The sequence below is a fragment of the Micromonas commoda genome, chromosome 14 (assembly GCF_000090985.2).
Source record: "Micromonas commoda chromosome 14, complete sequence".
Classification (NCBI taxonomy): Eukaryota; Viridiplantae; Chlorophyta; class Mamiellophyceae; order Mamiellales; family Mamiellaceae; genus Micromonas; species Micromonas commoda.
The window spans coordinates 309,497-332,875 of NC_013051.1; the positions used below are offsets into that span (position 1 = coordinate 309,497).

The 23,379-nt window shown below is 67.0% G+C and overlaps 11 protein-coding genes across 11 annotated transcripts; 5 read left to right on the forward strand and 6 right to left on the reverse strand.

The window, feature by feature from the left end:
• Positions 1 to 65: 65 nt before the first annotated feature.
• Positions 66 to 2,142, forward strand: MICPUN_64034 (ammonium transporter channel family; the record flags this gene model as incomplete). The annotated part of the gene is made up of 4 exons (XM_002505900.1): positions 66 to 407; positions 502 to 795; positions 872 to 1,388; positions 1,454 to 2,142. The coding sequence occupies 4 exons, from the start codon at positions 66 to 68 to the stop codon at positions 2,140 to 2,142; spliced, it is 1,842 nt and encodes a 613-aa protein (XP_002505946.1).
• A 290-nt stretch (positions 2,143 to 2,432) lies between these two features.
• Positions 2,433 to 4,908, reverse strand: MICPUN_64035 (predicted protein; the record flags this gene model as incomplete). The annotated part of the gene is made up of 1 exon (XM_002506103.1): positions 2,433 to 4,908. The coding sequence occupies one exon, from the start codon at positions 4,906 to 4,908 to the stop codon at positions 2,524 to 2,526; it is 2,385 nt and encodes a 794-aa protein (XP_002506149.1). The 3' UTR covers positions 2,433 to 2,523.
• Positions 4,909 to 5,357: 449 nt separating this feature from the next.
• On the forward strand, positions 5,358 to 7,960 carry MICPUN_64036 (predicted protein; the record flags this gene model as incomplete). The annotated part of the gene is made up of 2 exons (XM_002505901.1): positions 5,358 to 5,526; positions 5,688 to 7,960. The coding sequence occupies 2 exons, from the start codon at positions 5,358 to 5,360 to the stop codon at positions 7,892 to 7,894; spliced, it is 2,376 nt and encodes a 791-aa protein (XP_002505947.1). The 3' UTR covers positions 7,895 to 7,960.
• Positions 7,961 to 8,011: 51 nt separating this feature from the next.
• Positions 8,012 to 9,094, reverse strand: LUC7 (U1 snRNA associated protein; the record flags this gene model as incomplete). Its single annotated transcript, XM_002506104.1, has 1 exon — positions 8,012 to 9,094. The coding sequence occupies one exon, from the start codon at positions 9,092 to 9,094 to the stop codon at positions 8,012 to 8,014; it is 1,083 nt and encodes a 360-aa protein (XP_002506150.1).
• Positions 9,095 to 9,255: 161 nt separating this feature from the next.
• On the forward strand, positions 9,256 to 11,619 carry MICPUN_113310 (UBA/THIF-type NAD/FAD binding fold domain/deoxiribonuclease; the record flags this gene model as incomplete). The annotated part of the gene is made up of 1 exon (XM_002505902.1): positions 9,256 to 11,619. One exon carries the CDS (start codon positions 9,256 to 9,258, stop codon positions 11,617 to 11,619), a length of 2,364 nt encoding a protein of 787 aa, XP_002505948.1.
• Positions 11,609 to 14,311, reverse strand: MICPUN_64039 (predicted protein; the record flags this gene model as incomplete). The annotated part of the gene is made up of 2 exons (XM_002506105.1): positions 11,609 to 14,103; positions 14,255 to 14,311. 2 exons carry the CDS (start codon positions 14,309 to 14,311, stop codon positions 11,680 to 11,682), a joined length of 2,481 nt encoding a protein of 826 aa, XP_002506151.1. The 3' UTR covers positions 11,609 to 11,679.
• Positions 14,312 to 14,824: 513 nt separating this feature from the next.
• Positions 14,825 to 17,581, forward strand: MICPUN_88465 (predicted protein; the record flags this gene model as incomplete). The annotated part of the gene is made up of 1 exon (XM_002505903.1): positions 14,825 to 17,581. The coding sequence occupies one exon, from the start codon at positions 14,825 to 14,827 to the stop codon at positions 17,579 to 17,581; it is 2,757 nt and encodes a 918-aa protein (XP_002505949.1).
• A 216-nt stretch (positions 17,582 to 17,797) lies between these two features.
• Positions 17,798 to 18,109, reverse strand: MICPUN_64041 (predicted protein; the record flags this gene model as incomplete). The annotated part of the gene is made up of 1 exon (XM_002506106.1): positions 17,798 to 18,109. The coding sequence occupies one exon, from the start codon at positions 18,107 to 18,109 to the stop codon at positions 17,798 to 17,800; it is 312 nt and encodes a 103-aa protein (XP_002506152.1).
• Positions 18,110 to 18,250: 141 nt separating this feature from the next.
• On the reverse strand, positions 18,251 to 19,993 carry MICPUN_98316 (predicted protein; the record flags this gene model as incomplete). Its single annotated transcript, XM_002506107.1, has 2 exons — positions 18,251 to 19,684; positions 19,760 to 19,993. 2 exons carry the CDS (start codon positions 19,991 to 19,993, stop codon positions 18,251 to 18,253), a joined length of 1,668 nt encoding a protein of 555 aa, XP_002506153.1.
• Positions 19,994 to 20,461: 468 nt separating this feature from the next.
• Positions 20,462 to 21,429, forward strand: MICPUN_109467 (predicted protein). The gene has a single exon (XM_002505904.1). The coding sequence runs from the start codon at positions 20,657 to 20,659 to the stop codon at positions 21,344 to 21,346; it is 690 nt and encodes a 229-aa protein (XP_002505950.1). The 5' UTR covers positions 20,462 to 20,656; the 3' UTR covers positions 21,347 to 21,429.
• A 1,213-nt stretch (positions 21,430 to 22,642) lies between these two features.
• Positions 22,643 to 23,314, reverse strand: MICPUN_64045 (predicted protein; the record flags this gene model as incomplete). Its single annotated transcript, XM_002506108.1, has 1 exon — positions 22,643 to 23,314. The coding sequence occupies one exon, from the start codon at positions 23,312 to 23,314 to the stop codon at positions 22,643 to 22,645; it is 672 nt and encodes a 223-aa protein (XP_002506154.1).
• Between the last annotated feature and the right edge of the window lie 65 nt (positions 23,315 to 23,379).

Genomic DNA, 23,379 nt, shown 5'->3' on the forward strand with positions numbered 1-23,379 from the left:
GGGAGGGACGATATTCGCCTCGGCTCACACGTCCGCGCGCCGTCCCCACGCGTGCGACATCGACCATGACCGCCGTCGCCGCGTACGTCCTGGGCGTCTCCTCGTCCGCGCCCGCGCGAAAGCTGCTCCAGATTCCTCTGATCCCCGGCGATGTGGTCGATACGCCGCAGGACCAACTCCCCACCGCGGACACTTCCGAGGGGGTCGAGTCTCTCGCCTCCGCGTTCGACTCTGGAGATACCGCCTGGATGCTCACGAGCACCGCTCTGGTGCTGTTGATGGCGATCCCCGGCCTGGCGCTCTTCTACGGCGGGCTCGTGCGTCCCAAGAACGTGCTCAACGCCGCGTCCAACGTCTTCGCCACCGTCGCTATCGTCACCCTCGTGCGTCACTTCCGAGACAAAAACGTTTCCACCCCTCACCCACCCGTTCGTGTCGTCCCTCCCGCGTATCCGCGCACGCGGCGCTTCCCGCTGAGAAACGCACCGCTCCCACGCGTAGGTTTGGGTCCTGTGGGGCTACTCGATCGCGTTCAGCGACGTCGAGATGGAAAAGGGCAGATACAACCTCCACTCGTTTTTCGGATCCCTTACCAACGGGGGCCTCACTGGCGTCTCCCTCTTCTCGTCGACTGGCAACTACCCCGCGTCCATCTTCGTCACGTTTCACTGCATGTTCGCCTGCATAACCACGGCGCTCATCACGGGCGCCTTCGCAGAGCGCATGAAGCTCACCGCGGCGTGGGCGTTTGCGGTTCTTTGGTCGACGGCGGTGTATTGCCCCCTCGCGCATCAGGTGCGCAGATTTTAATTGTATTTCACCGCGTCTCCTCATCACGCTGACAAACCTGAACCCTAAACCCGACGCGCAGGTGTGGGGCGGGGACGGCGCGTTCCTCCACTCCCTCGGAGCCATCGACTTCGCGGGCGGCATCGTCGTGCACGTGAGCTCCGGCGTTTCCGGCTTGACTGTGGCGTCGATGATCGGTAAAAGAACCGGCTACCCGCTGATACCCAAAGCCCCGCACTCGCTCGTGCTGACCCACATCGGAGCGAGCCTCCTGTGGGTCGGATGGTTCGGGTTCAACGCCGGGTCGAGCACCGCCGCGGATTTCATCGCCGGCCAGGCGATGCTCGTCACGCAAATCGCGAGCGCCGCCGGAGTCGTCGGGTGGACCGCCGTCGAGTTATCATGCTACGGCCGCCCCTCCAGCCTCGGCATGGTCTCCGGCGCCATCGCCGGCCTCGTCGGCGTGACCCCAGCCTCGGGTTCCATCGGCGCGATGGGCGCCATCTGCGTCGGCGTCGTCTCCGGAGCCGCCTGCTTCAACTTTTGCACCTACGTCAAGGAAGCGATCGGTACCTACGACGATTCCCTCGACGTCTTCGGTGAGTTTGTTTTAATTTTTGTACCAGGAACGGGCAAATAGATTGACGTGCTTTGTTTTAAACAGGGATCCACGGCGTCGGCGGCGTCGTCGGCGCGTTGCTCACCGCGGTGTGGTGCGCGCCGGACCTCGGGGGCGCGGGATTCGGCGAGATCGTCCTCCGCGGCGGCGAGGTCAAGCCGATTCGCGAGATCGGGACGCAGCTCGGGGTTCAGGCTGTCTCCATCGCGTACGCCGTCTGCTGGAGCGTCGCGGCTACTGTTTTGGCCGTTAAGTTTATCGACGTGTGCCACGGCGGCTACCACCTCCGCCTGCGCCGCCTCAGTCACGTGCGATCGACGCCCAAGGAGGAGGAAGCCGGCCTGGACGACGCTTACTTCGCCGAGAGCGCCTACAACTTCGCGCCGCAGGACATGCAAATCTCGGTTGAGGTCGGGCCGCTACGCGGACGCAAGGGCCACGGCCTCTCCCTCTATTACACCGACGACGAGGGCACGCGACACCCCATCGGCTTCAGCGGCGACGCTCAGGACCCGGACGATCCCTCGCAAAGAGACGCGATGGCGAGGATGAACGACGCCGCGAGGCCCCACGCGTTGTCCGACGCAGTCGCCAACGCCCTTTGGTCGGGGGGCGGCACCGTGAACATTCGCCGCGAGCGGGGCGGCGACGGCAAGGTCACCGCCGAGCACATCAGCGTGACGCCGGGTGAGAGCCGCGAGGGGACGGTGCGGGGCGGGGAGGACGCGGCGTGAGCGGCGGGCGGACGGGGGAGGATGCGAACGAAACGAACGAGCGCGGGGGCTGCGCGCGATGATGACCCCCGGGCCGATGACAGCCTGTACCTCCCTCGCACACCAACGCGGAAACCACGTGAGGCTCATGCATGAGAACACTGAAGTTCCTTTGGTGTCGTATAACTCGGGCAGATACGATACCAAAGGAACACGGTGCATCGCGTAGCTAGTGATTAACCGCTTCGTTGTTGTGCGAGGGAGGTTCGATGGTTCATCGCGCGCAGAGCCGCGCCATACACGAGGACGACTGTTTTCTGATGAAAATTCTTGATACATCGGTTAAAAGGAACAGACTTTCGCCTCGCTGGGAACGCTGGGAAAATGGACTACTGATACACCTCACGCCGCCGCCACGCCGTTCCAATCCTCGTTCCCGGGCAACACCGGCGAGGACTCGTCCCAGCTCCCGCCCACGCCCCGGTTCTTCGGGATCTTCGCCCTCGTCCGGATGTCCGAGCTCGTCGTGGTGGCGAACATGAGCTTGAGCCGGTACACCAACCCGACCCGCCGCGCCCTCAGCCACCGCCCGAGACTCGACGTCGACCACGCCCGGCCGATCGTGAGCTGCCACACCAGCAGCGCCATCTTGGACGCCTGCGCGACGTGTTCGCGCATCGGGACCGCCTTGAGGCCGTCCATCAGCATCGTCCGCATGACGCCGTCGGTGGCGAGCATCTTGGCGCCGTCAGTCGCGAGCTCCACCATCGTGGATACCGGCAGGCTCACGCCGCCCTGCGCGCCAATCTCCGCCATCTTGACCAGCTCCGCGAGCCTCTCCCACTCGAACCTCCCCTTGACGATGACGACCCTGAGCAGTCGCATCCGAAGGTTCGGGTCCGGGTCCGTCAGCAGGCGCCTGGCGACGTAAGGAAACGCAGCCTCCAAAAAGTTAAAGTTGGGATCCAGCGTCAAACAGATGTTCTCCTGCGTGAGAAGCGCGCGGATGACGAGCGAGAACCGCTCGGGGACGCGGATCGGGTACAGGTACAGCAGCTTGTTGAACTCCCGCGTGAGCCCGCGGAACGAGAAGTTTCCAGTCGCCGCCATCTCGCCCAGCATCTCCCCGCTCCAAGCCTGCGCCAGTCCCTCCGCGATTGGCTTGACGTCCGTGCCCTCCTGCAGGAAACCGAGGTTCTCGAGGCACTCCGCGAGGCCCTCGTAGTCCCCGTTCATCACGTGCACCACGGCGTCGATGATGTTCTCCTGGTTGTTTCGAGAAATCTCCGCGACGTTACCAAAGTCCACGTACGCAATGTCGCCGCTGGGTAACGCGAGGACGTTGCCCGGGTGGGGATCTCCGTGGAAGAGTCCAAAGTCGAGGAGCTGACGCAGCCCGCTCTCGACGCCGTTCTGGAGGAAAATGCGCAGCGCGGCGTCGTCCTCGAACGCGCCCTCCGCGGTGCACCTCGTTCCCTCCTGCCAGTCCATCACGAGAACCCGTGGGGACGACAGATGGCCGTAGACGCCCGGGATGTGCACCGAGGGATCATCGGCGAAATTGCGCTTGAAATCTCGCAGGTTGTTCGCCTCCTGGACGAAATCGAGCTCCTCCAGGAGCTTCTCGGCGAACTCGTCGACGAGCAGGGTGGCGGTGCATCCGATGTTCTCGCGGCACCAGTCGTCGAAGATGCGCTCCGCGGCGGTTCGCAGGATCCACAGGTCCAAGATGACCTGCGGCCGCGTCCCCGGCCTGAGGATCTTCACCGCCACCTCCGTGCCGTCCATCAGCGTCGCCTTGTACACCTGCCCGATGGAAGCCGCCGCGACGGGCTCCGGCGTGATCACCTTGAACACCTCGGCGACGGGCCGCCCGAGGTCCTCCTCCATGATCTTGAACGCCTCGGCGGATGGAAACGGCGGCACGCGATCTTGCAGCTTGGTCAGCTCCTCCATCACCTCCTCCTCCACGAGGTCCGGGCGGTTCGCCAGGTTCTGGCCGAGCTTGACGAACAGGGGTCCGAGGGACGTGAGCGTGTTCTTGAGCTCGGTGGCGTAACGCGTGCCTCCGTCCTCCGCGTCGAGTTTCATGAGCGACTCCTTGCGGGAGAAGAGCGCGGCGAATTTTGACACGACGACGGCGCCCCGCCGGGCGAGGGCGACGGGGGTCTCGAGCGCCTCCTTTCGGATGGCCTCCGGATCGTAGCGGCGCTTGAGCACGCAGAAATTCTGCTCCATGTCGAGCTGCTCCCAGGCCTCGGTCTCGCTGCGCTCGTCGCGCACCTTCTCGCGCTTGGCGCGAGGATCCTTCGGGCGCCTGAGCACCGTCCCGTCACCGGCGCTCACCACCACGAAGCCATCCTCCAAGCCGTTCGCGGGCGCCGCGGGCTTTGGCTCGACGGGAGCGTCGTCGGCCGCCGCGGATGAAGACGTGGACGTCTCGGGTTCGGACACGGCGGTCTCCACGGCGCCGCGGGTGGCGACGCGGCGCCGGAAGTCGACGCGCGCGTGGGGAGGAGGATGCAGCGGTTTGACGCTCGCACGGGCGCTCCTCCCGCGGTGATCGGACGTCCGCCCGAGTCGACGGTCGACGCCCCGATGGACGGGGCGCGCGAGGGATACGCGCATCCCGGCGGTGACGCCTGTCACCGTCATTGTCGACGCGTGCGCTGCGATATGACCCAAGTGCGATGCGTCCGGGTCGATGCGCGCTGTCGCAGTGCTTCCGACGCCGTGAGTCAGATGAAGGCAACTTCCGCGGGCACCCTGCTCCAGCCTGGACCTCATGTGGATTCCACGGTCTAATTTTGTATGGAGTTTCTTGAGTCGGCGCTGCAGAAGATTTTCCAAGCTTATCTTCGTGGTGTGTGTCATGCGTTCGGCTCCGTTTCCCGCGAAAAAAACATCCCGAACAGATCTCGTACGCGTACCAGTCAGATGAGAAACATTTTTAAAAGCAAACTCGATTTTTTGAGGCCATTTTATGACTCGTGCACTGTGGTTGACGGGAGCTTCCGCAAAAGACGGGAAATAAATGAACCGCGCCGTTTTCCTCCCGACAAACCTAACAATCTCGCGAACCGGCTCACTCTCTCGACGCGCGGCGGTACCCCTCGGTACATCCGCACTCGAGTCAAAATCTCTCGGCGATACACCGCACAGTCATCGTTCCATCCGTGCGTCTCGCATCCGTACGCTAAACGTCAGCCATGGCATCGACGCAGGCTGTTCAGGCGATGGCCTGCCACGTCGGCGGACGGCCCGGGCTGTTGTCGTTCCGCCGGGGGTCCATGGCGGGCTCGTCCCTCGGGCGCGCGGCGGTTCGATCCGACGCGGGCGTCGACGCGTTCGCACGCGGCGTCGGGGAGATAACCGCGCAGGAGGGCCAGCGCGGTCGCGGCAGAGGTGCGCATCCTCGGCCCGAGGCTCCCGCCCGAACCGCCAGCTGGATGCCCCCGCAAAACACACTTTTTCCCCCACCGTCTAGGTTTCCGGCCCGTTCGCCCCACCGCGCCCCACGCGGCGGCCCCGTCTGACCCACGAACCCCCCGATTCGATCCCCACAGGAGGCGGCCGCGGCGGCGGCAGGGGCAGGGGCAGGGGCAGGGGCAGGGGCCGCGGCGGACGCGGCTTCAAGCTCCGCCAATCCTCCGACGGCAAATCCCACCTGGGCACCACGCTCCGCTACCAGGACAACAAGCCGTTCCCGGACCACCTCGCGACGTCGCCGGCGTACCCCGACGCGCTCACCTCACCCATCGATCCGTCCCCCGGCGGCCTCGTCGACGACGCCCCGATAAAGTTCCTGCCCCTCGGCGGCCTCGGCGAGATCGGCATGAACTGCGCGCTCGTGGGAACGGAGAACCGATACGTGCTGCTCGACGCGGGCCTCATGTTCCCCGACCACGAGGAGCTCGGCATCCAGAAGGTGCTACCCGACGTCTCGTTCCTCGCGCGATGGAGGGACAAGGTGGAGGCTGTGCTCATCACGCACGGGCACGAGGACCACATCGGCGCGTTGCCGTGGGTCATCCCCGCGCTCGACCCCGACACTCCGGTGTACGCCGGTCTCTTCACCATGCAGCTCATACAGCGACGGATGAAGGAGTTCAACCTGTGGGGGGACGGGAGCAGGTTCAAGGTGATCGACATGGGGGAGAGGTTCGACGCGGGGCCCTTCGAGATGGAGGCGGTCAGGGTCACGCACTCCATCCCGGATTGCTGCGGTTTGATCTTTCGGTGCGCCGCGGGCACCGTGGTGCACACCGGCGACTGGAAGATCGACGAGAACCCCGTGGACGGGCTGAACTTCGACCGGGAACAGTTCGAGCGCGTCGGCAAAGAGGGCGTGACGCTCATGATGTCCGACAGCACCAACGTCCTGTCCCCGGGACGGACGATAAGCGAGTCGCTGATCCGCGACTCGATGGTTCAAAAAGTTTTGGGTCACAACGGCAGGATCATCACCACGCAGTTCGCGTCCAACATCCACCGCCTGTACGGCGTCAAGGCTGCCGCGGACGCGTCCGGGCGCAAGATCGCCTTCGTTGGCATGTCCCTGAACACCTACCTCGAGGCTGCGAAGAAGGCTGGGATCCACCCGATCGATCCCGACGAGCTCGTCCCCGCGGAGGAGATTGAAAACGTCAACCCCAACGAGCTCATCGTCGTCACCACCGGGTCACAGGGCGAGGACCGCGCGCAGCTGGCGCAGGCGGCGTTCGGCGGCTCACGTTTGCTCACCCTACAACCCGACGATCTCCTCCTGTACAGCGCCAAGATGATCCCGGGCAACGAGAAGCGCGTGATGCGAATGATGAACGCCATCGCGGCGCGGGGCCCGCAAATCGCGATGAAGCGAGAAGACGGGCTTCACTCCTCCGGCCACGCGTACCGCGACGAGCTGGAGGAGATCCTCAAGATGCTAAACCCCGAGCACTTCCTCCCGGTGCACGGCGAGTACGCCTTCCTGAAGGAGCACGAGCTGCTGGCGAGGGAGTGCGGCGTGCGGCACTCGACGGTTATCGGCAACGGCCAGATGCTGGGCGTGACCCCGCTTCGCAACGGCAGGTCGCACGGCACCCTCGGCAACCTCCACCTCCTCGGCGAGGCCCGCCTGCAGACCATGTTCAACGACGGAGGCAAGGGAAGCGGCACGAGCGAGGACCTCGCCATCGAGGAGCGCATGCGGATCGCCACCGAGGGCATCGTCGTCGTCGACCTCGAGGTTTTCGACAACCCACCCGCCCAAGACGCCCCCGCCGCCGACGCCGACGCCGACGCCGACGCCCCCGACGGCGAACGACGCGGCGGCGGGTACATGACCGCGAGGGCGCGCGTCACCTCGCGGTCCATGTGGACGGACGAGGGTCGAATGCTCGCCAAGATTCGCGACGCCGCGGAGAGATCCGTGCAGGCGCTCGAGTCGGGCGCCAGGCTCAGCGCCGTGGAGCGAACGTGCGCCTCCGCCGTGAGGTTCGAGGCGAGGGCGTACAGCGGCAAGCGACCGGACGTCATCGTCGTCGCGCACCGCGGGCAGGGCTCGCCGAGCGATCTGGCGAGGCTGGATAACGCCATGTCGACGGCGGGCGGCGGAGTGCCGGGGGACGACCGGGGCGGGATGGTCGGAGCCTCTGGGACCAAATACAGGCCGAGGCAGGCGAGGAGGGACACCGCGCCGAGGAACGTGCGGCCGTTGCGAGGCCCGGGGTCGGCGCGAGGGGACGGCGGCGGCGGGGCGAGGCACATGCGCCGCGATACGGAGTATCAGTGAGGAGCGGCCCGGGCGGGGGGCGGCGGGGGGAACTTGGAATTGGAATGGAATCGGGCCGAGACTTTGTATCGTATCGCAGTCGCCGCCTCCTCGGCCGCGTCCAACCACCGACGAGCTTCACCGCCCATCGTGTACGTCGTGACCGCGACCGCGGCGTCCGTCACCCCACCCGCCGTCCACCCGTCGGTCCCGGCTGCGGTCGCGGGTGTACGGGTGCGGTCGCCGTCCGCGGTCTCCGTCTCTGTCTCGTCGTCCATCTCGATCTCCGCCGCGCCGCCCGCGATCCCTCGAATCGTCGCGCTCCCTCGAGCCGTCGCGTCCCCTCCGCTCGTCCCCCCTTCGCGTCTCCCGATCCCGCTCCCGATCCCACTCGCGCGACGTCCGCGGCGGCGACGGCCCCACCCGCCGTCCGTCCGCCGCCGGTCCCCTCGGCGAGCGAAAGGGGCTCCTCGGCGGGCGCGTCGACAGCTGCGCCGCGTGCGCCGCGTGCCATTCCCGAATCTTCTTCCAGCCGACGTAGTTACGCCCCGCGTAGTGCCCGCTCGTGTCCGACTCCGGCGTCGCGTCCTTGGTCACGATGGCGCCACTCACGGGGCACACCTTCTGGTGGTCCGTGCCGCGGCTCTGCTCCTTTCGATACTGCTCCAGGTCCTTCTCCGATGCCGCGCGGACGGCATCCGCCTCGGCTATCAACTTTTGGCACTCGTCCACGAGTCCGGCCTCGCCCGCCTCTTCGCTAGCGCGCATCTTGGCGTCGACCCGCGTCTGCCAGCCCACCTTGCGCTCGGCGACCTTATCCTCGACGCGTCGCGCGTGCGCTTCGAGCTGCTCCCGCGCGTTGCGGACGCGGTCGTCGCATCGCTTAATGAGGAAGCCCAGGAGAAAGAAGGTGTCCCTCTCCCACCCCAGCCGGTCCTTCTCCGTTTGCGGCAGGGCCTCGTACTCCGCTTTGCACGCCTCGTCGCACACCATGCGCGAGTTCCTCGCGGGATCCATCCCCACGTGCCTCGCGAACTCGTCCAGGTACCCGATGTTCTTCTTGCTGCCCTGGAAGAGCTGGTACGGCGAGCAACCCACCAAAAAGTGTCGATCGACATCCTCATCGTCGAACCTGCGTCGCTTCCCGGTCACCTTGTCCAGGTCGATGTTGCGCTCGGGTCCCATCATCTCGTCCAGCATGGCGGCGAAGTCGGACGCCATGGCGATCGACGCGGTAGCGCCCTCGAGGCCCGGGATCTGATGGCGCGCGCACGTCTGTTGACGACGGCGAGGGAAAGGGTAGCATTCAGTTAGTGCTAAAATGACGTGACAGGACTCCTCGTCGACATCCAGAGCGAGACGCGCCGCGACTCGCGAAGTTCATGTCCGCGGCGATGCGCGCATCCGCGGGGGGAAGCGCGGGGCTCCTCGCTGTCCCCCACGGGCGACGGGGCGCGCGTCGTCCCGTCGTCGCCCGTCGACCCGTTCGCGCGCCGGCGTCCTCGGCGACCCCATCCTCCGCCGACGACGACGCGTCCTGCGCGCTCCGCACGCGCGACGAGACGGCCGCGGAGTTCCGGTTCGAGGGCACGCGTCGCCTCTACGGCGACCGGCGCTTCGAAAAGCTCGCCACCTCGCACGTCGCGGTCCTCGGGATGGGCGGCGTGGGCTCGTGGACCGCGGAGGCGTTGGCCAGGAGCGGCGTCGGCGCCCTCACCCTCGTCGACCTCGACGTCGTCTGCGTCACCAACGTCAACAGGCAGGTGCTCGCGACGGACGCGTCGGTGGGCGCGTCCAAGGCGGATACCATGGCGGCGCGCGTCAGGGACATCAACCCGCTCTGCGACGTCACGATCGTCCGGGACTTCGTCTCCGAAGAGAACGTCGAAGCCATCCTCGGGCTCGAGAATCTTAATCGTAATCGCCGCGACGACGTCCCGTACAAGACGATTGACTTTGTCGTCGACGCCATCGACGCCGAGAGGGACAAGGCCGCCGTCATCGCGTGCTGCGTCCACCATCGCGTTCCCGTGATCACCGTCGGCGGCGCCGGCGGCGTAGACGCGCTCGGTGACGTCGTCGTGGAGGACCTGTCGAGGGCGACGTTCAATCGCCTGTGCCAGCGGGTTCGCAGACTCCTTCGACGCGATTACGCGTTTCCGCGGGGCGAAGAGCGCACGCCGCGGGAGATCTACGGCGTTAGGTCCTCGTTTAAGAAAGGGAACGATGGGGACTCGAAGAGAGAGACGAAGGCGCGGGGTAAGGGGAGGAAAAAGCCGCAGGGGAAGTTCGGCGTCAAGGCGGTGTACCACAGAGAGAACGTCAACTTCTTCAAGCCCGACCCGGGGACCAGAGGGCGGGGCGGGATGGGATGCGACGGCGTGGGCGGCAGCGCCGTGTTCGTGACTGGCGCGTTGGGGTTCAAGGCGGCGTCGCACGTGTGCCTGGCGCTCATGGACGACGACACTAAGGACGACAGCTGTGCGGCGGCGGCTCGCGGTCCGGCGGCGTCGGGATGGCGGTCGCGGGTGTGGCCCAAGGGTCGCGGCGAAAGAGGCGAAAGAGGCGGCGGCGAAAGAGGCGGCGGCGGCGGCGAGGGAGGAGGAGGCGGAGGAGGAGGCGGAGGAGGAGGAGGAGGCGGAGGAGGAGGAGGAGGCGGTGGACGAGGAGGAGGGGGAGGGGAAGGAGACGGAAACGGCGAAGGGGTCGACGACGGCGACGGGTCACCCGCGGGGGAGGTCCAGGGCATTGAATCGGCGTATCCGGCGGCGACGCAGCTGTGCGCGGCGGCGGGCGTCGCCGCGGTCGCGGCGAACCTCGAGGACGGGGACGTCGGGGTCGAGGAGGCGCGCGATGACGTTAACGCCGACGCCGTCGCCGCTGGAGCGTCCGCGAACGCGTCCGCGTCGATCGCCGCCGCCGCCGCCGCGCTCCCCGCGTCTGCGATTTTCGACGGTCACTGCCACTGGCACCTGGGCGGCGACCTCTCCGCGTGCGTCGCGCTCGCGTCGTCCCTCCGCGGCGCCGCGTTCACGTCGACGCGGCCGGACGACTGGGAGATGGCCACCGCGTGCGCGTTAGGGGGGAACGTAAACGTCGACGTAGAAGGGGAGGGTTTCGGGCTGTGCCTGGGCCTGCACCCCTGGTGGGCGCACCATCACCCGCCGGGCTCGGATCCCACCTGGTTACCCGACCTGAGGCGTCGGCTCGAGCGCTCGCCCCGCGCGGTCGTCGGCGAGATCGGCCTCGATCGCGTCGCGGTTCCCATGAACGAACGCGGCGAGGTTATCGGCGAGCCCGATTATCCGAACCAGGTGGCGTGCTTCGAGTCGCAGCTTTTACTCGCGACGGAGCTGCAAAGGCCGTGCGTGGTGCACTGCGTGAAAGCCTACGGGGACGTCGCGGACAGGTTCAGGGCGGCGGCATCGATGCCGCCGCGAGTGTTGATGCACTCGTTCGGCGGGACGAGGGCGTACATGGAATCGCTGACGAGGATGAAGCGGTGGGGGAAACGGTTCTACTTTGGGTTCTCCGCCGTCGTCAACCTGCGATCGCCGAAGACGAGGGCGGTGGTGACGGCGTGCCCGGACGATAGGATACTGCTGGAGAGCGACCTGGTTGGCGTGAACGGCGCGGAGTCGGACCTGCGCAGGATGCTCGCGTTCGTGGCGGAGTGCAAGGGATGGAGCGCGGAAGAGACGGCCGGGATAACGAGGGAAAACGCCCTCAGGTTTTACGGCGAGTGAGTCGTTTTTTCCTTCAAATCTACCTTCGTAGCTAGCTGCATTCTTCTTCGAGTTCACAAATCAAAAGTAGATGGACTTGACGTCGCTCGCGCTAAACGCCGCCGCGCAGCCCGGGCACTTCCTGTCCCGGTTATCCAGCCTCACCTGCACGCACTCCTGGCAGAACATGTGGTAGCACCGCGTGATGATGCACGCCTTGGGCCGGTCGTTGCAAACCGAACACCGCAGCATGCTCTTGTACGCGTCGATCTCCTCCCTGTACTCATCCGCGCCGCCGCCGCGCTTGAGGAGCTTCTCCCCTCGTCGCTTCAGCCCCGCCACCTGCTCCTCGAGCGCCGCCACCTTCCGTTCCGCGGCGGCCACCTTCTCGGCGTCGCCCGCGCTTCGCCTCGACAGCTCATCCGCCTTTTTACTCGCATCCTCCGCCGCCTCGCGGTGCCCAGAGCTAGCCGCCTGCAGCGCCCGCATCGTCCTCGTCTGCTCCTCCAAGCGCTCCGCGAGCCGCGTCGACTCCTCTTTCGCCCGCTGGAGCTCCGCGCTCTGCTCCGCGCGCGCCGCCTCGGCGTCCGCGCACCGCTGCGCCGCCGCCCTCGCCACGCCTTGCTCGTGTCGCGCCGCCGCTTCCGCGCCGGCGAGCTCGTCGCCGAGCCTGCGGGCCCGGTTGTTCGCGTTCGCCGCGTCCTGGATCGCCTTCGCCTCGGTGCCGTCCCTCTCCGTCAGCCGCTGCATCAGCCGCGCCGTCTCGCTCTGCGACTCCTCGTACGCCGCGCCGATCGCCTCCACCTCGGCGACGAAAGCATCCGTTTCTTCCGACTTGGCCGCCAACTCGGCTTGCGCTGCAAGCGCCTTGGCCTCGGCGAGCTCGGCCCGCGCGTTCGCCGCGTCGAGCAGCCGCTTGAGCTCCTCCGCGGATCCCTCCGCGGGCGGCGTCTTCTTCTCGACGCGCTCCAGCGCCTGTAACGCGTTCGACGCCTCATCCTTCGCGTTCTTAGCCTCAGCCTCCGCGTTCGCCGCCCGCGCTCGAGCCGACGCGAGCTCCCCTTTGAGCGACCGCGCCGCCTCCGCCTCTCGTCGCAGTGCCTTGTTCTCCTCCCCGAGGCGCTCCACCGCCGCCGCGCGCTCCTCGTGAAGCCTCCTCCGCGACGCGCTCTCAGCCTCGGACGCCAGCCGCGTCGCGAGCTCGTCGCGCTCGTCGCAGACGGCGCGCCTGCGAGCCTCGGCGCCCTCGATCCGCTCCTCCGCCAACTGCGCGCGTCTCGCGTGCTCCCCGGCGCGCGCAGCCTCCGCGCGTAAAGACCTGAGGTCTCGGCGCGCCTCGTCCGCCTCGCGTCGCAGCTTTTGGCACTCGGCGCGGAAGCCCGACGCGTCCTCCTCAGCCTCGCGGGCCCGACGTTCCAGCGACTGGTACGCCGCGGTCGACGCAGCCGTGTTCGGCTCGCCGGATCTGTTGGGGCCGCCGCTCGCGCCGTCGCGAACGGCGTGAAGCTCGCCGGTCAGCGACGCCTCCCGCCGCGACGCCTCGTCGAGCTGCTTGGTCTGGTGCGCGAGCCTGCCGCGGAGCTCGGCGAGGTCAGCCTCCAGGCGGGCGACCGCGTTAGCGTCGGGCGCGTCCGCGGGCGTCGCCGCCGGCGTACGCACAGCTGTGTCGCCTCCTTCTCCCCCGGAAGTCTTCACCGCGGTACCGGGCGTCTGCGGCTGGCCGCCGCCCGGGGTGTTGGCCGCGGCGGCCGCCGCCTGCGCGGCGGCGCCCGCGGCTCTCGCGCCCGCGGCGGTGGCCATCGGGGGAAGGCCCTCGTGGTGCCCGGCGTTCGCGCGGGCGGCGGCGAGCGATCGCCTCAGCAGCTCGCACTCCGCCTGTGCGTCCTCGAGCCTCGAGGCGAGCTCCTCGTTGCGCTTGCGCTGCTTCGCGGTTCGCTCGCGGCAGCGCTCGAGCGCGCGGGTCGCGTCCGCGGCTCGCGCCTCCAGCGAGCGGATCAGATCGGCGCCCGCCGCGCCCGCGGCGTCGCCGCTTGATCGCTCGTCGACGGCGTCGAGGACGGTGACGAGCGCCGCCTTGGTCGCGGCAGCCTTGGCCTTGATGGCGTCGACGGCCTTGACGGCGTCGTCGTCCGGGCCGCCCTCTTTCGCCGCGGCGCCGTCCTCATCTTCCGAGTCCGTCGCCGATCCTCCGTCTTTGTCAGCCGCCCCTTTGTCGCCGTCGTCGTCGCGGGCGCGCTTGCGCCCCGCGATCGCGTCTGCGCCGGCGAGGTCGAAAAGCCTGCGGAGGAACGGGTCCTTGATGTCGGCGGTGGACGCCGAGGAGGACGCGCGCGTCGTGGATGCGCGCGCTCCGCCGGTTCGCTCGACCATCGCCACGATGTCGTCCTGCAGGGTGTTCCATTCGGACGCGACGGCGTTGAGGCGCTCCTCGTAGGACGCCTGCTTGCGCCGCAGGTCCGCGATCTGCCGCTCGCCGTTGGCGATCTCCTCTCGGTACACCTCGAGCTGTGGGTTCAGGGGGGCGGCGGGTCGGGGCGTCAGAAGATCGGAGAATCGATCGGATGAATGTCGGCGGGAAAAGAGACGCGGAATTGGCGCCGCTCGCGCGTCGTATCGGGCCGAGGCGGTGCACTCTCGCGCTCGAGCGGGCGCTCACCCGCTCCTTGAGGTTGCTCTGCTTGAACGCGAGCAGCGCGTTGGGGTCGGCGGACATGCTGGCGTCGGCCGTCCGTGTGCCGCCGCGGTTGGCCGGTGCTGCTCGGAGTGAGGCTCGGGGTCCGGCCGAAAAAATGGATCTCTCATCGATGAGACCGTCCAAAACCCTGAAGCCACAGGGTTTACGGTCTCTCGCTCGAGTCACGGGACAAACCCTTTTTTTCGCTTTTTTTCCTAACTGGACTCCATACGAAAAAAGTCACCCTCCGGAAAAGCGACCTCTCGCGGATAGGCCTCTCGATAACAAACAACCCCGGAGCGAGGGGCAACCTCATCAAGCGACGTGCCCTCCGCGTAAGGGGCACACCCACGACGCCCGCGCCTTCCCCCGGCGGAAGAGCGAGCGAACGTCGATCACGCCCCCGCGCGTAGTTCGGCTCGTGCACGTCGCATAACCCGCCGGCGTCGTCCCGCCGCCGCCCCGCCGCTCTCCCGAACTCCGCGGAGTCGCGCCGCGTGAAAAGCGAGCGCCCCCCACCACACGCCGTCCAATCCTCCGATCGCCGGAACCATGGCCTCCTCCGTCGCTCAGCTTCGGGCGGTGCTCGCCCAGCGCCGATCCGACTTTGCGCGCCGCGATCCCCCCAGGGTCGCGAAGGTTGTCAAGCCCGCCCGCGTCCGCGCCGCGCCCGCGCGAGCCGCCGTCGCCGAGCCCGCCTCCGCGCCCGGCGGCGTGAGCGGCGTCGAGCGCGGATCCGGCCACGAGGTGCACAAGTTCGGCGGAACCTGCGTCGGCTCCTTCGAGCGCATCTCCGGCGTGTGCGATCTCCTCATCGAGTCCGCCAAGTCCGGCGTGAAGACCTTCGGCGTCGTCTCCGCCATGGGCGTCGCCACCAAAGGCGAGCCCAAGGTGACCGACTGCCTCATCAACGCCACCGACATGGCCGCCGCGCGCAACCCCGCGTACGAGGAGGAACTCGTCAAGCTCGAGCACAAGCACCGATCCACCGCCGAGGCGCTCCTCACCATCCCCGAGGAGCTCACCAAGTACATGGACAACTTCATGGCGGAGCTCGAGGACCTCAGAGCCATGCTCCGCGCCATGTCCATCGCGGGAACCTCCACCCAGGCCTTTGCCGACTTCGTCGTGGGCCACGGCGAGCTCTGGACCGCGCGCCTGTGCGCCGCCGTGATCCGCTGCAAGGGCTTCGACGCGGAGTGGATCGACGCGCGCGACGTTCTCGTCGTCACCGACGCCGAAGACGGCGGCGTGGACGTGGACTACGAGCGATCGAACGCCAACCTCGACAAGCTGTTCGACGCGAGGGGCCACGGCGTGGCGGGTTCCAACCGAGTGCTGATCGCGACGGGGTTCATCGCGAGAACCCCCGAGGGGGTTCCCACGACGCTGAAGCGCAACGGCTCCGACTACTCCGCCACGATCTTCGGCGCCATGCTCATCGCCAAGACGATCACGATCTGGACCGACGTCGACGGCGTCTTCTCCGCGGATCCCCGCAAGGTGAAGGAGGCGGTGTGCCTCGAGTCGCTTTCGTACAACGAGGCGTGGGAGCTGTCCTATTTCGGCGCAAACGTCCTGCACCCGCGGACCACGTTACCGGCGATGCGGTACCACATCCCCGTGGTGCTGAGGAACTACTTCAACCAGGCGGCGCCCGGCACCTCCATCTGCGACCAGTGCGAGGTTGAGACGGGCGGCGTGATGAACCCCATCGACGTCAACAGCGACCGGGTCAACTTCATCAAGGGGCTCGCGACGATCGAGGACGTCACCATCATCAACGTCGAGGGCACCGGCATGGTCGGCGTGCCGGGCACCGCCAACGCGGTGTTTCAGACGGTGAAGGAGGCTGGATGCAACGTCGTCATGATCTCGCAGGCGTCCTCCGAGCACTCCATCTGCTTCGCCGTGCGCTCCCACGAAGCCGCCGCCGCCGTCAAGGCGCTCAACAAGCGCTTCGAGAAGGCCATCGCGGCGGGCCGAATCAAGGCGGTCGAGGCCGTCGACGAGTGTGCCATCCTCGCGGCGGTCGGCCAGAACATGTGCCAGACCCCGGGCGTCTCCGCCATGCTCTTCGAGGCGCTCGCCAACGCCAACGTCAACGTCGTCGCCATCGCCCAGGGTGCGTCCGAGTACAACATCACCTGCGTCGTGTCCAAGAAGGACATCGCCAAGGCCTTACGCGCCGTGCACGGCAGGTTCTACCTCTCCAAGACGGTCATGTCCGTCGGCATCGTCGGTCCCGGCCTCGTGGGCAAGACTTTGCTCAGGCAGATGAAGGAACAGCTGGCGGCGCTCAAGACGGATTACAACGTCGACCTCCGCGTCGTTGCCGTGGCGGGGCAGTCCAAGATGCTCCTCACCGGCGAGTCCGAGGTGGCGCTCGACCTCGACACGTGGGAAGATTCCTACGCCAAGGGCCAGGCGGTGGACATGGAGGCGTTCATCCAGTGCGTAACCGACTCGGGCGCGCCCAACGCCGTCATCATCGACTGCAGCGCCTCTGAGGATGTCGCGCTGCACTACAAGGATTGGCTGCAGCGCGGTATCAACGTCGTCACCCCCAACAAGAAGGCCAACTCCGGCCCTCTCCCTTACTACAAGGAGCTGCGCAACATCCAGAGGAACTCTTACACGCACTACTTCTACGAGGGCACCGTCGGCGCGGGTCTTCCCATCATCTCCACCCTGAACAACCTCCGCGATTCGGGCGACCGCATCAACAAGATCGAGGGCATCTTCAGCGGAACGCTCTCCTACATCTTCAACACCTACGGCGCCGACGACAAGTTCAGCGCGATCGTGAAGACCGCCAAGGAGCTCGGGTACACCGAGCCGGACCCGAGGGACGACCTCAGCGGCACCGACGTCGCGAGGAAGGTTGTCATCCTCGCCCGCGAGTGCGGCATCGACATCGAGCTCGAGGACGTCCCGGTGGAGTCGCTCGTGCCCGAGGCTCTTCGCTCGGTGGCGTCCGCGGAGGAGTTCATGGAGAAGCTGCCGGAGTACGACGACGAGATGGCCGCCAAGTGCGCCGAGGCTGCCGCCGCCGGCGAGAAGCTCCGCTACGTCGGCGTCGTCGACGTCGAGAACAAGACGGGCTCCGTCGAGCTTCGCCGGTACTCGGGGGACCACCCGTTCGGCCAGCTCAGCGGCAGCGACAACATCATCTCGTTCGAGACGAAGCGCTACGTGGGACCGTCCACGCTGGTGGTGCGGGGCCCGGGCGCCGGTGCGGAGGTGACCGCGGGTGGCGTGTTCGGAGACGTGCTCCGCGTCGCGCAGTACCTCGGAGCCCCCTCGTGAGCGGTGGGGAGTAGTTTTTTTCGGAGGAGGGAGTTTGGGGACGGATGGAGCGTCCCGCGCGCGGCGGCGTGCTTATTACCGATCGTACGCGCTTTTACCTGCCGTTCGTTGTGAATGTTACACGAGTGAATTCATCTAAACGTTTCTATCCGTCGTATATCCGCTCGGCGCCGGCTGTTCCCGTCGTCGGGTGTGCGATGACTCAGTCTCACTCACTCAATCTTGCTTTCTCCGCGCCGAACGTCTAGTCCCCCGCTGGCTTCCAGCCCGGCCGCCGCCGTTCATCGCCACCCCGTACAGGTACTTTCCCGTCAGTCCGTCGACGACGAACCAGCCCCAGTCCCTCCACGTCATCGCACCCTTTTTCCCAACCCGACTCTTAACCTTCGCGGCCCGGTCGTTCAGCGCCTCATCCTCACCGTCGCTCATCCCCAGCGCGCCGCCGCCGAAGAGCGACGACGTCCACGCGAGGTACGCGGCGACGACGCTCGATATCACCAGCAGCCACACCCGCATCGGGCACGCCATCGCGCTCCCTCCCGACTGACGCAGCGAGGCCCGGCGCGAACGACAGTGACGTCACACACACGTGTCGAGACAGTGATAACACTTAACATAACGAGACTCGTCAGAATATCTTCTTGGATGCTATGATACGACGTTCACCCTTCACTTGCTCGCCTCTGTTCGCTGCTTCTTCGTCATCCCCTGCTTCTCCAAACCCCCGCCCGGCACGGGCCGACCCGCTCGCATCTTTGGACCCCAGTTCTCCTCGGGGTTCGACGGGAACCTCGTCACGCCCTCGCGCTGAGCCTTGGTGAAAGCCCCGTGCACCCTGGTCCAGTTGGCGACGAGCTCGGGTTCCTTGGACAAGATGACCACGCCCGGGGTCTTCTCCGGGATGGGCTTCACCGGGTGCTCCTTCACCCAGCACCGCAGGATGTCCCACAGCACCTTCGCGGGCGCGTCCGTCTTCACCGCGAGCGGGTTGCAGTGCGCCGGGGACACGCGGTAGCCCGCGTTGATGACGGCTGAGCGAAAGAGCGCCATCGGCGGCGGCGTGACCCGAAGGCAGTGCGACATGCTGTGAATGTCGTAGTGCAGCGGGACGTCGGGAAGCTCCTCGCTGACCGTGGTGAGCAGCGCGTGGATCTTGTCGTACCCGGGGTACATCGCCTTGTTCTCCTCCACCTGCTTCTTGATCGCGTCGACCCACTCCATGTCGTGGATGGGCTCGGTCCAAAACGGACCGCCCATGTTGTAGTGCCACCCGCAGTTGGGGCACTCCCTCGGGACCACCGGGCCGGAACCCGCCTGGAACTTGGTGCTGTTGCCCTTCGTGACCGCCTTACCCACGGGTTGGCACTCGAACGTGTCGCATCCGACGCACTGGTACACGTACGACACCTTCGTGGGAGCCAGCTTGGCCTGCTGCGCCGAGGTGTACACTCGCACGAAGCAGCGAATGTAAAAATCGACAGAGACGGACATCACCGGCACGATGTGTCGCTTGTACTTGCCCGCCGCGGCGTCGATGGACCCGAGCAGGATACGAACCGCCTGCTCGTGGCAGTACTTGGCGCGGTGCGGGTAGGCGCCGTACTTGGTCCAGCACACCTCGCCGTTGTTCCCGCAGAGCACCGCCATGTCGGTGGCGGTGACGAGGAGCAACCCGCCATCCGCCACGGTCTGCACCGCGCCGTCGAGTAACGTGGAGGGGGTTCCGTAAGGGTCCAGGTCCACGGCATCGAACATTTTCTCGTGCTGCATCATCAGCATCCGCACGTCCCCGGCGCTCGGCACCACCACGCGCACTCGGTTCGCCGCCTCCGCCGAGTGCGCCGCGTTGAATTCCACGTTTCTCGCGATTGACGCGATGGCGGTCGGGTCCAGGTCGTTCGCCACCACGCACCCGACGTCGTCGAGCTCCCTCGCGTACCTGATGGCGCGGAGGCCCGAGGCGGCCATGCCCTCGAGGATGCGGACGGGTTTGAGCGGCGGCTTCTCCCGGGGCGTTTCGTCGTCCCCCCCCGCCTCGGCCTCTCCGTCTTTTTTGCCGCGAGGTTCTTTCTTGTCGTCGTCCCCCGTCTCGGGCTCGTCGTGCTTGGTCCGAAACATGTCCTCGATCTCCTGCGGCGTCATCAGGTGCGGGAGGATCTTGCTGTCCCTCGGGGTGACGCACATGTCGCCCTTGAGGCGCCTGTTCTTCGGCGCGCGCTTGGTCTCCGCGTGCTCCTTGGCTCGAACCTTTTGGAACTGTCGCATGACGCTGAGCGAGAGGTCGCGGTTCACCACCTGCGCCTTGTTGTAGAAGACGTCGTTCTCCCTCTGCAGGATGCGCGCCTTGCCCTCCTGAAGGACGGTGAACCCCTCGGGGGGGTCCAGCGTCTTCTCGTTCGGCGTGAGCGTCATGAGCGCGCGCGCGTCGGTGACGAGAGCGGACGCGATGTGTCTCAAGCGGTGGTGCACCGAGGCGCCGCCGCCGCCGACGTGCGATGAGTGCGGTGGGGGAAGGCCGGGTGCGAACTTGACACCGCGGTGGATGAACGCGCCGAGCGGGCCGAGGGCGCGTCGGGCGATGGTGCCGTGTGCGTTGGCGCGGACCGGCCGACGATGCGAGGTCGTCGAGGGGCGGGGCGCTGGCGATGAGTGGTGTCGGCGGCGAAGACGCAACGCAGGAGACGGCTGGAGCACTGGAAACCGAGCGGGGAATGACTGGTTTCCATACGACCAAATGTATTTCCATACACCAAATAGAGTGTACCGAACATGAAACACGGTAAGAAAACGGAAAAACACGGAGCATTATATTCTTTTTTTCCCCCACCGGGAGGTGAAAAGGGGCACACGCGCTCGGGGGCGAGACTCACACACGCAGCTCGCCAGGGTCACCCCGCGGCGCGCGACCGGTCCCGGCACCCACCGAGGCTCCCACACGCCTCGTCGCGCCCCGGATCCGTCGTCCCGCGCGAAACCCGCGTCGTCAAACCCGAGATCGCGCGCTCGCCTCGTGGCCGTTGAAAACGGAGTGACGCACCGCACGCGTCTTTTGGGGAGCATCCGTTCGTTGGAACCATGGGGGGGAACGTGCGGTACGCGGCGTTCGCGCGCCTCTCCGACGGCCTCACCCTCGCGTCGTTCAAGGGCAAAGGCGCCACTAACGCCGTCACCGAGACTGCGCACAAGGTGCTCCGCTCGGGCAACCTCAAGCCGAACGGGCAGCTGACCGTCACCGTGGATCGCACCATCGGCACCCTCCACCTCGCGGCGGGCGACGGCGACGTCCTCGCGGTGATCACGGCGCCGGACTACCCGCGCCGCAGCGCGTTCAAGCTCCTCGACGAGATCCGCGAGATGGTCCGCGCGGGGTGTCGCGCCGAGGACGTCGGCGCGGCGTCGCGCGAGGGCGAGCTGCAGTCCGCGGTGCCCGCGCTGGCGTCGACGTGCAGGCGGTACGAAGATCTGGGCGAGGTGGACAAGCTGACGTCGGTGTCGCTGCAGGTGGAGGAGGTCAAGGCGACGATGGAGGGCAACATAAACAAGATGCTGGACAACGCGGAGACGGTGGGCGCCGTGGAGGACAAGGCGGAGGCGCTGAGGGACGGCGCGCAGCAGTTCCAGCGGCGGAGCGACAACATCAAGCGCGCCATGTGGTGGCGCCTGTTCAAGATCAAGTTGATATTCGGCCTGCTCTTCGTCGTGGTGCTGGGGTACATCTTCATACCGATCATCGTCAAGGCGTCGGAGGACTCGGAGAAGAAGTGAGCGCGCGGTTCCAGAGGGGAGTAACGACGAGGAAGGGACCGCGGCGGGGTAGTCGGTTGTTTGTACGAAGTTAACATGGGGGTGACATTTTGTTCCTCGGAAACCAGAGCGATGAACGCTTCGTCGGGGGTGCACCGCGCCACATCGAGGATGCGCGCGTTCAGGAACGCCGCGCGCGCGGCCGCGAGGGCGGCGAGCCTCGCGTCGTCCGCGCCCGGGTACCACCCCGTACCGACGATCCCTCGAGGCGGGTTCGCGTCGTCGTCGAAAGCGGCGCCGCGGCGCGCGCGGGATCAGCCGCGCAACACGTCGTCCATCGCGGGTGACGCGACGCGAGAGTACCTCGTGAAGCTCCCCGCCGAGGAGATGGCGGCGGGTCTGGACGAGGCGCAAAGCGGCGTGCGCGCGCGGCTCATCACCCTAACCTCCGTCGGCGCCGCCGTGTACCTCGGATACTACATCTTCCCGCTCGTCGGTGCGCCCGCCCGCCCCCCCACCGGTCGCAACCTGCCCAACCTAAATCGATCCATCCGACGAACGACGTTCCATCCATTCGCGCACGCCGCTACGGTGGTAAGTAACCTCCGGATTGAACGACCCACCCTTCATCTTCCAGGCGGCGGCACCGCATCCAGCGCGACGCAGATGCTGCGGTCCAAGGACGTCCTCTTCCAGCGCGCGGGCGTGACGAGGCTTCGCGCGGTGCTCGCGTCCCCCGGCGGAGGCACGCTCGTCGCCGACGCCGTGTCTTCGCACAGCTGCGCGGAGGCGCTGGTTCGCGTCGCCCGCGCGTTTAGGGACGAGCGGGTGGGACGACGTGAGTGGAAGTGGGGGTTTCGTGGGTGGGGGCGGAAACGGGGTGCCGAGGGGGGTGCCGAAGGGGGTGCCGAAGGGGGTGCCGCGAGGGCGTCGAGGAGGGAGGCGAGGAGGGACGTCGCGAGGGATGCCGGTAAGATGCTCGAGTCGCTCGCCGCGACGGCGATCGTCGCGCGCGCCATGAACGCCCGACCTCACCTCGTGGCTTCGTTGCGGGACGCGTCGATGGACGGGGGTCTGGACGAGGCGGTACGCGAGAGCGCGCGGCGGGCGCACGCCTCGTTGGCGGCGGCGACTGAGACGGAGGGGGACGCGTAGCGCCTTCGACGTGATAATATTCTTTTGGAACCTTTTTGCCAAAAATACCAAACCACATCGCCAAACGAAGCCGACGTCCGCCGCTCGCTCGCACGACACAACAACACGAGTAATACACACCCCACATTCATCCCTCAAAGATGTTCCATCACGCCCCTCTCCTCACTGGGCGTCGCATATGGCCTTGAGCTGCGTGAGGCGCCGCTGCGCCTCCATTCGACCGGTGGCGTGCGCCAGGAGCTGCTCAAACTCCTCCTTGGAGCTCGTCTGCGACGCCTGCGCCACGTGCTTCTCCCACGCCTCGTCCTGCTCCGCCATGCCGTCCAGCATCATCTGCAGCGAGCCCTTCAGGTCGTCCGGTGCGACGGTTCCCTTGGCGTAGGCGTCGTCCACCGCCGCCTTGACCCGCGCGCCCTCGACGAAGGGGTCGATGGTCATGAGCTCGTCGATGAGCCTGACCGCGGGAGTGGCGTCGAGCTGCTGGAGCGTCTGGGTCAACAGCAGGATGACGTTCTCCAGGGTCTTGAGCACCTCAGGGGCCTCGGCAGTCTCCTTGCACTTCTCGTAGACGCTGTACGCCGCGCCCAGGACGCCCGGGGTGAGCCGCCCGCTCACCGCAGCCTCCCGCACCTGCGCCTGGACCACGGACCAGTCCCCGCCGCCGACGATGGCGTTGAACGTGACGAAATCGTCGGGCTGGGGCTCCTCCGGCTGCGTGACTCTGCGCACGACGAGCCTGCCGCGCGTGCGGGTTTTTATGCCCGCGTTGAACCGCCGGGTAGAGGGGAACCGGGACGACGGCCGGGCGGCGGCGGCGGCCACGGTCGCCGACATGTTCCGCGCGCGTGTGGTGTGTCCGTCGAGGGGAAAAAGCGACGGGTCGTTATCCTCGTCGGCTA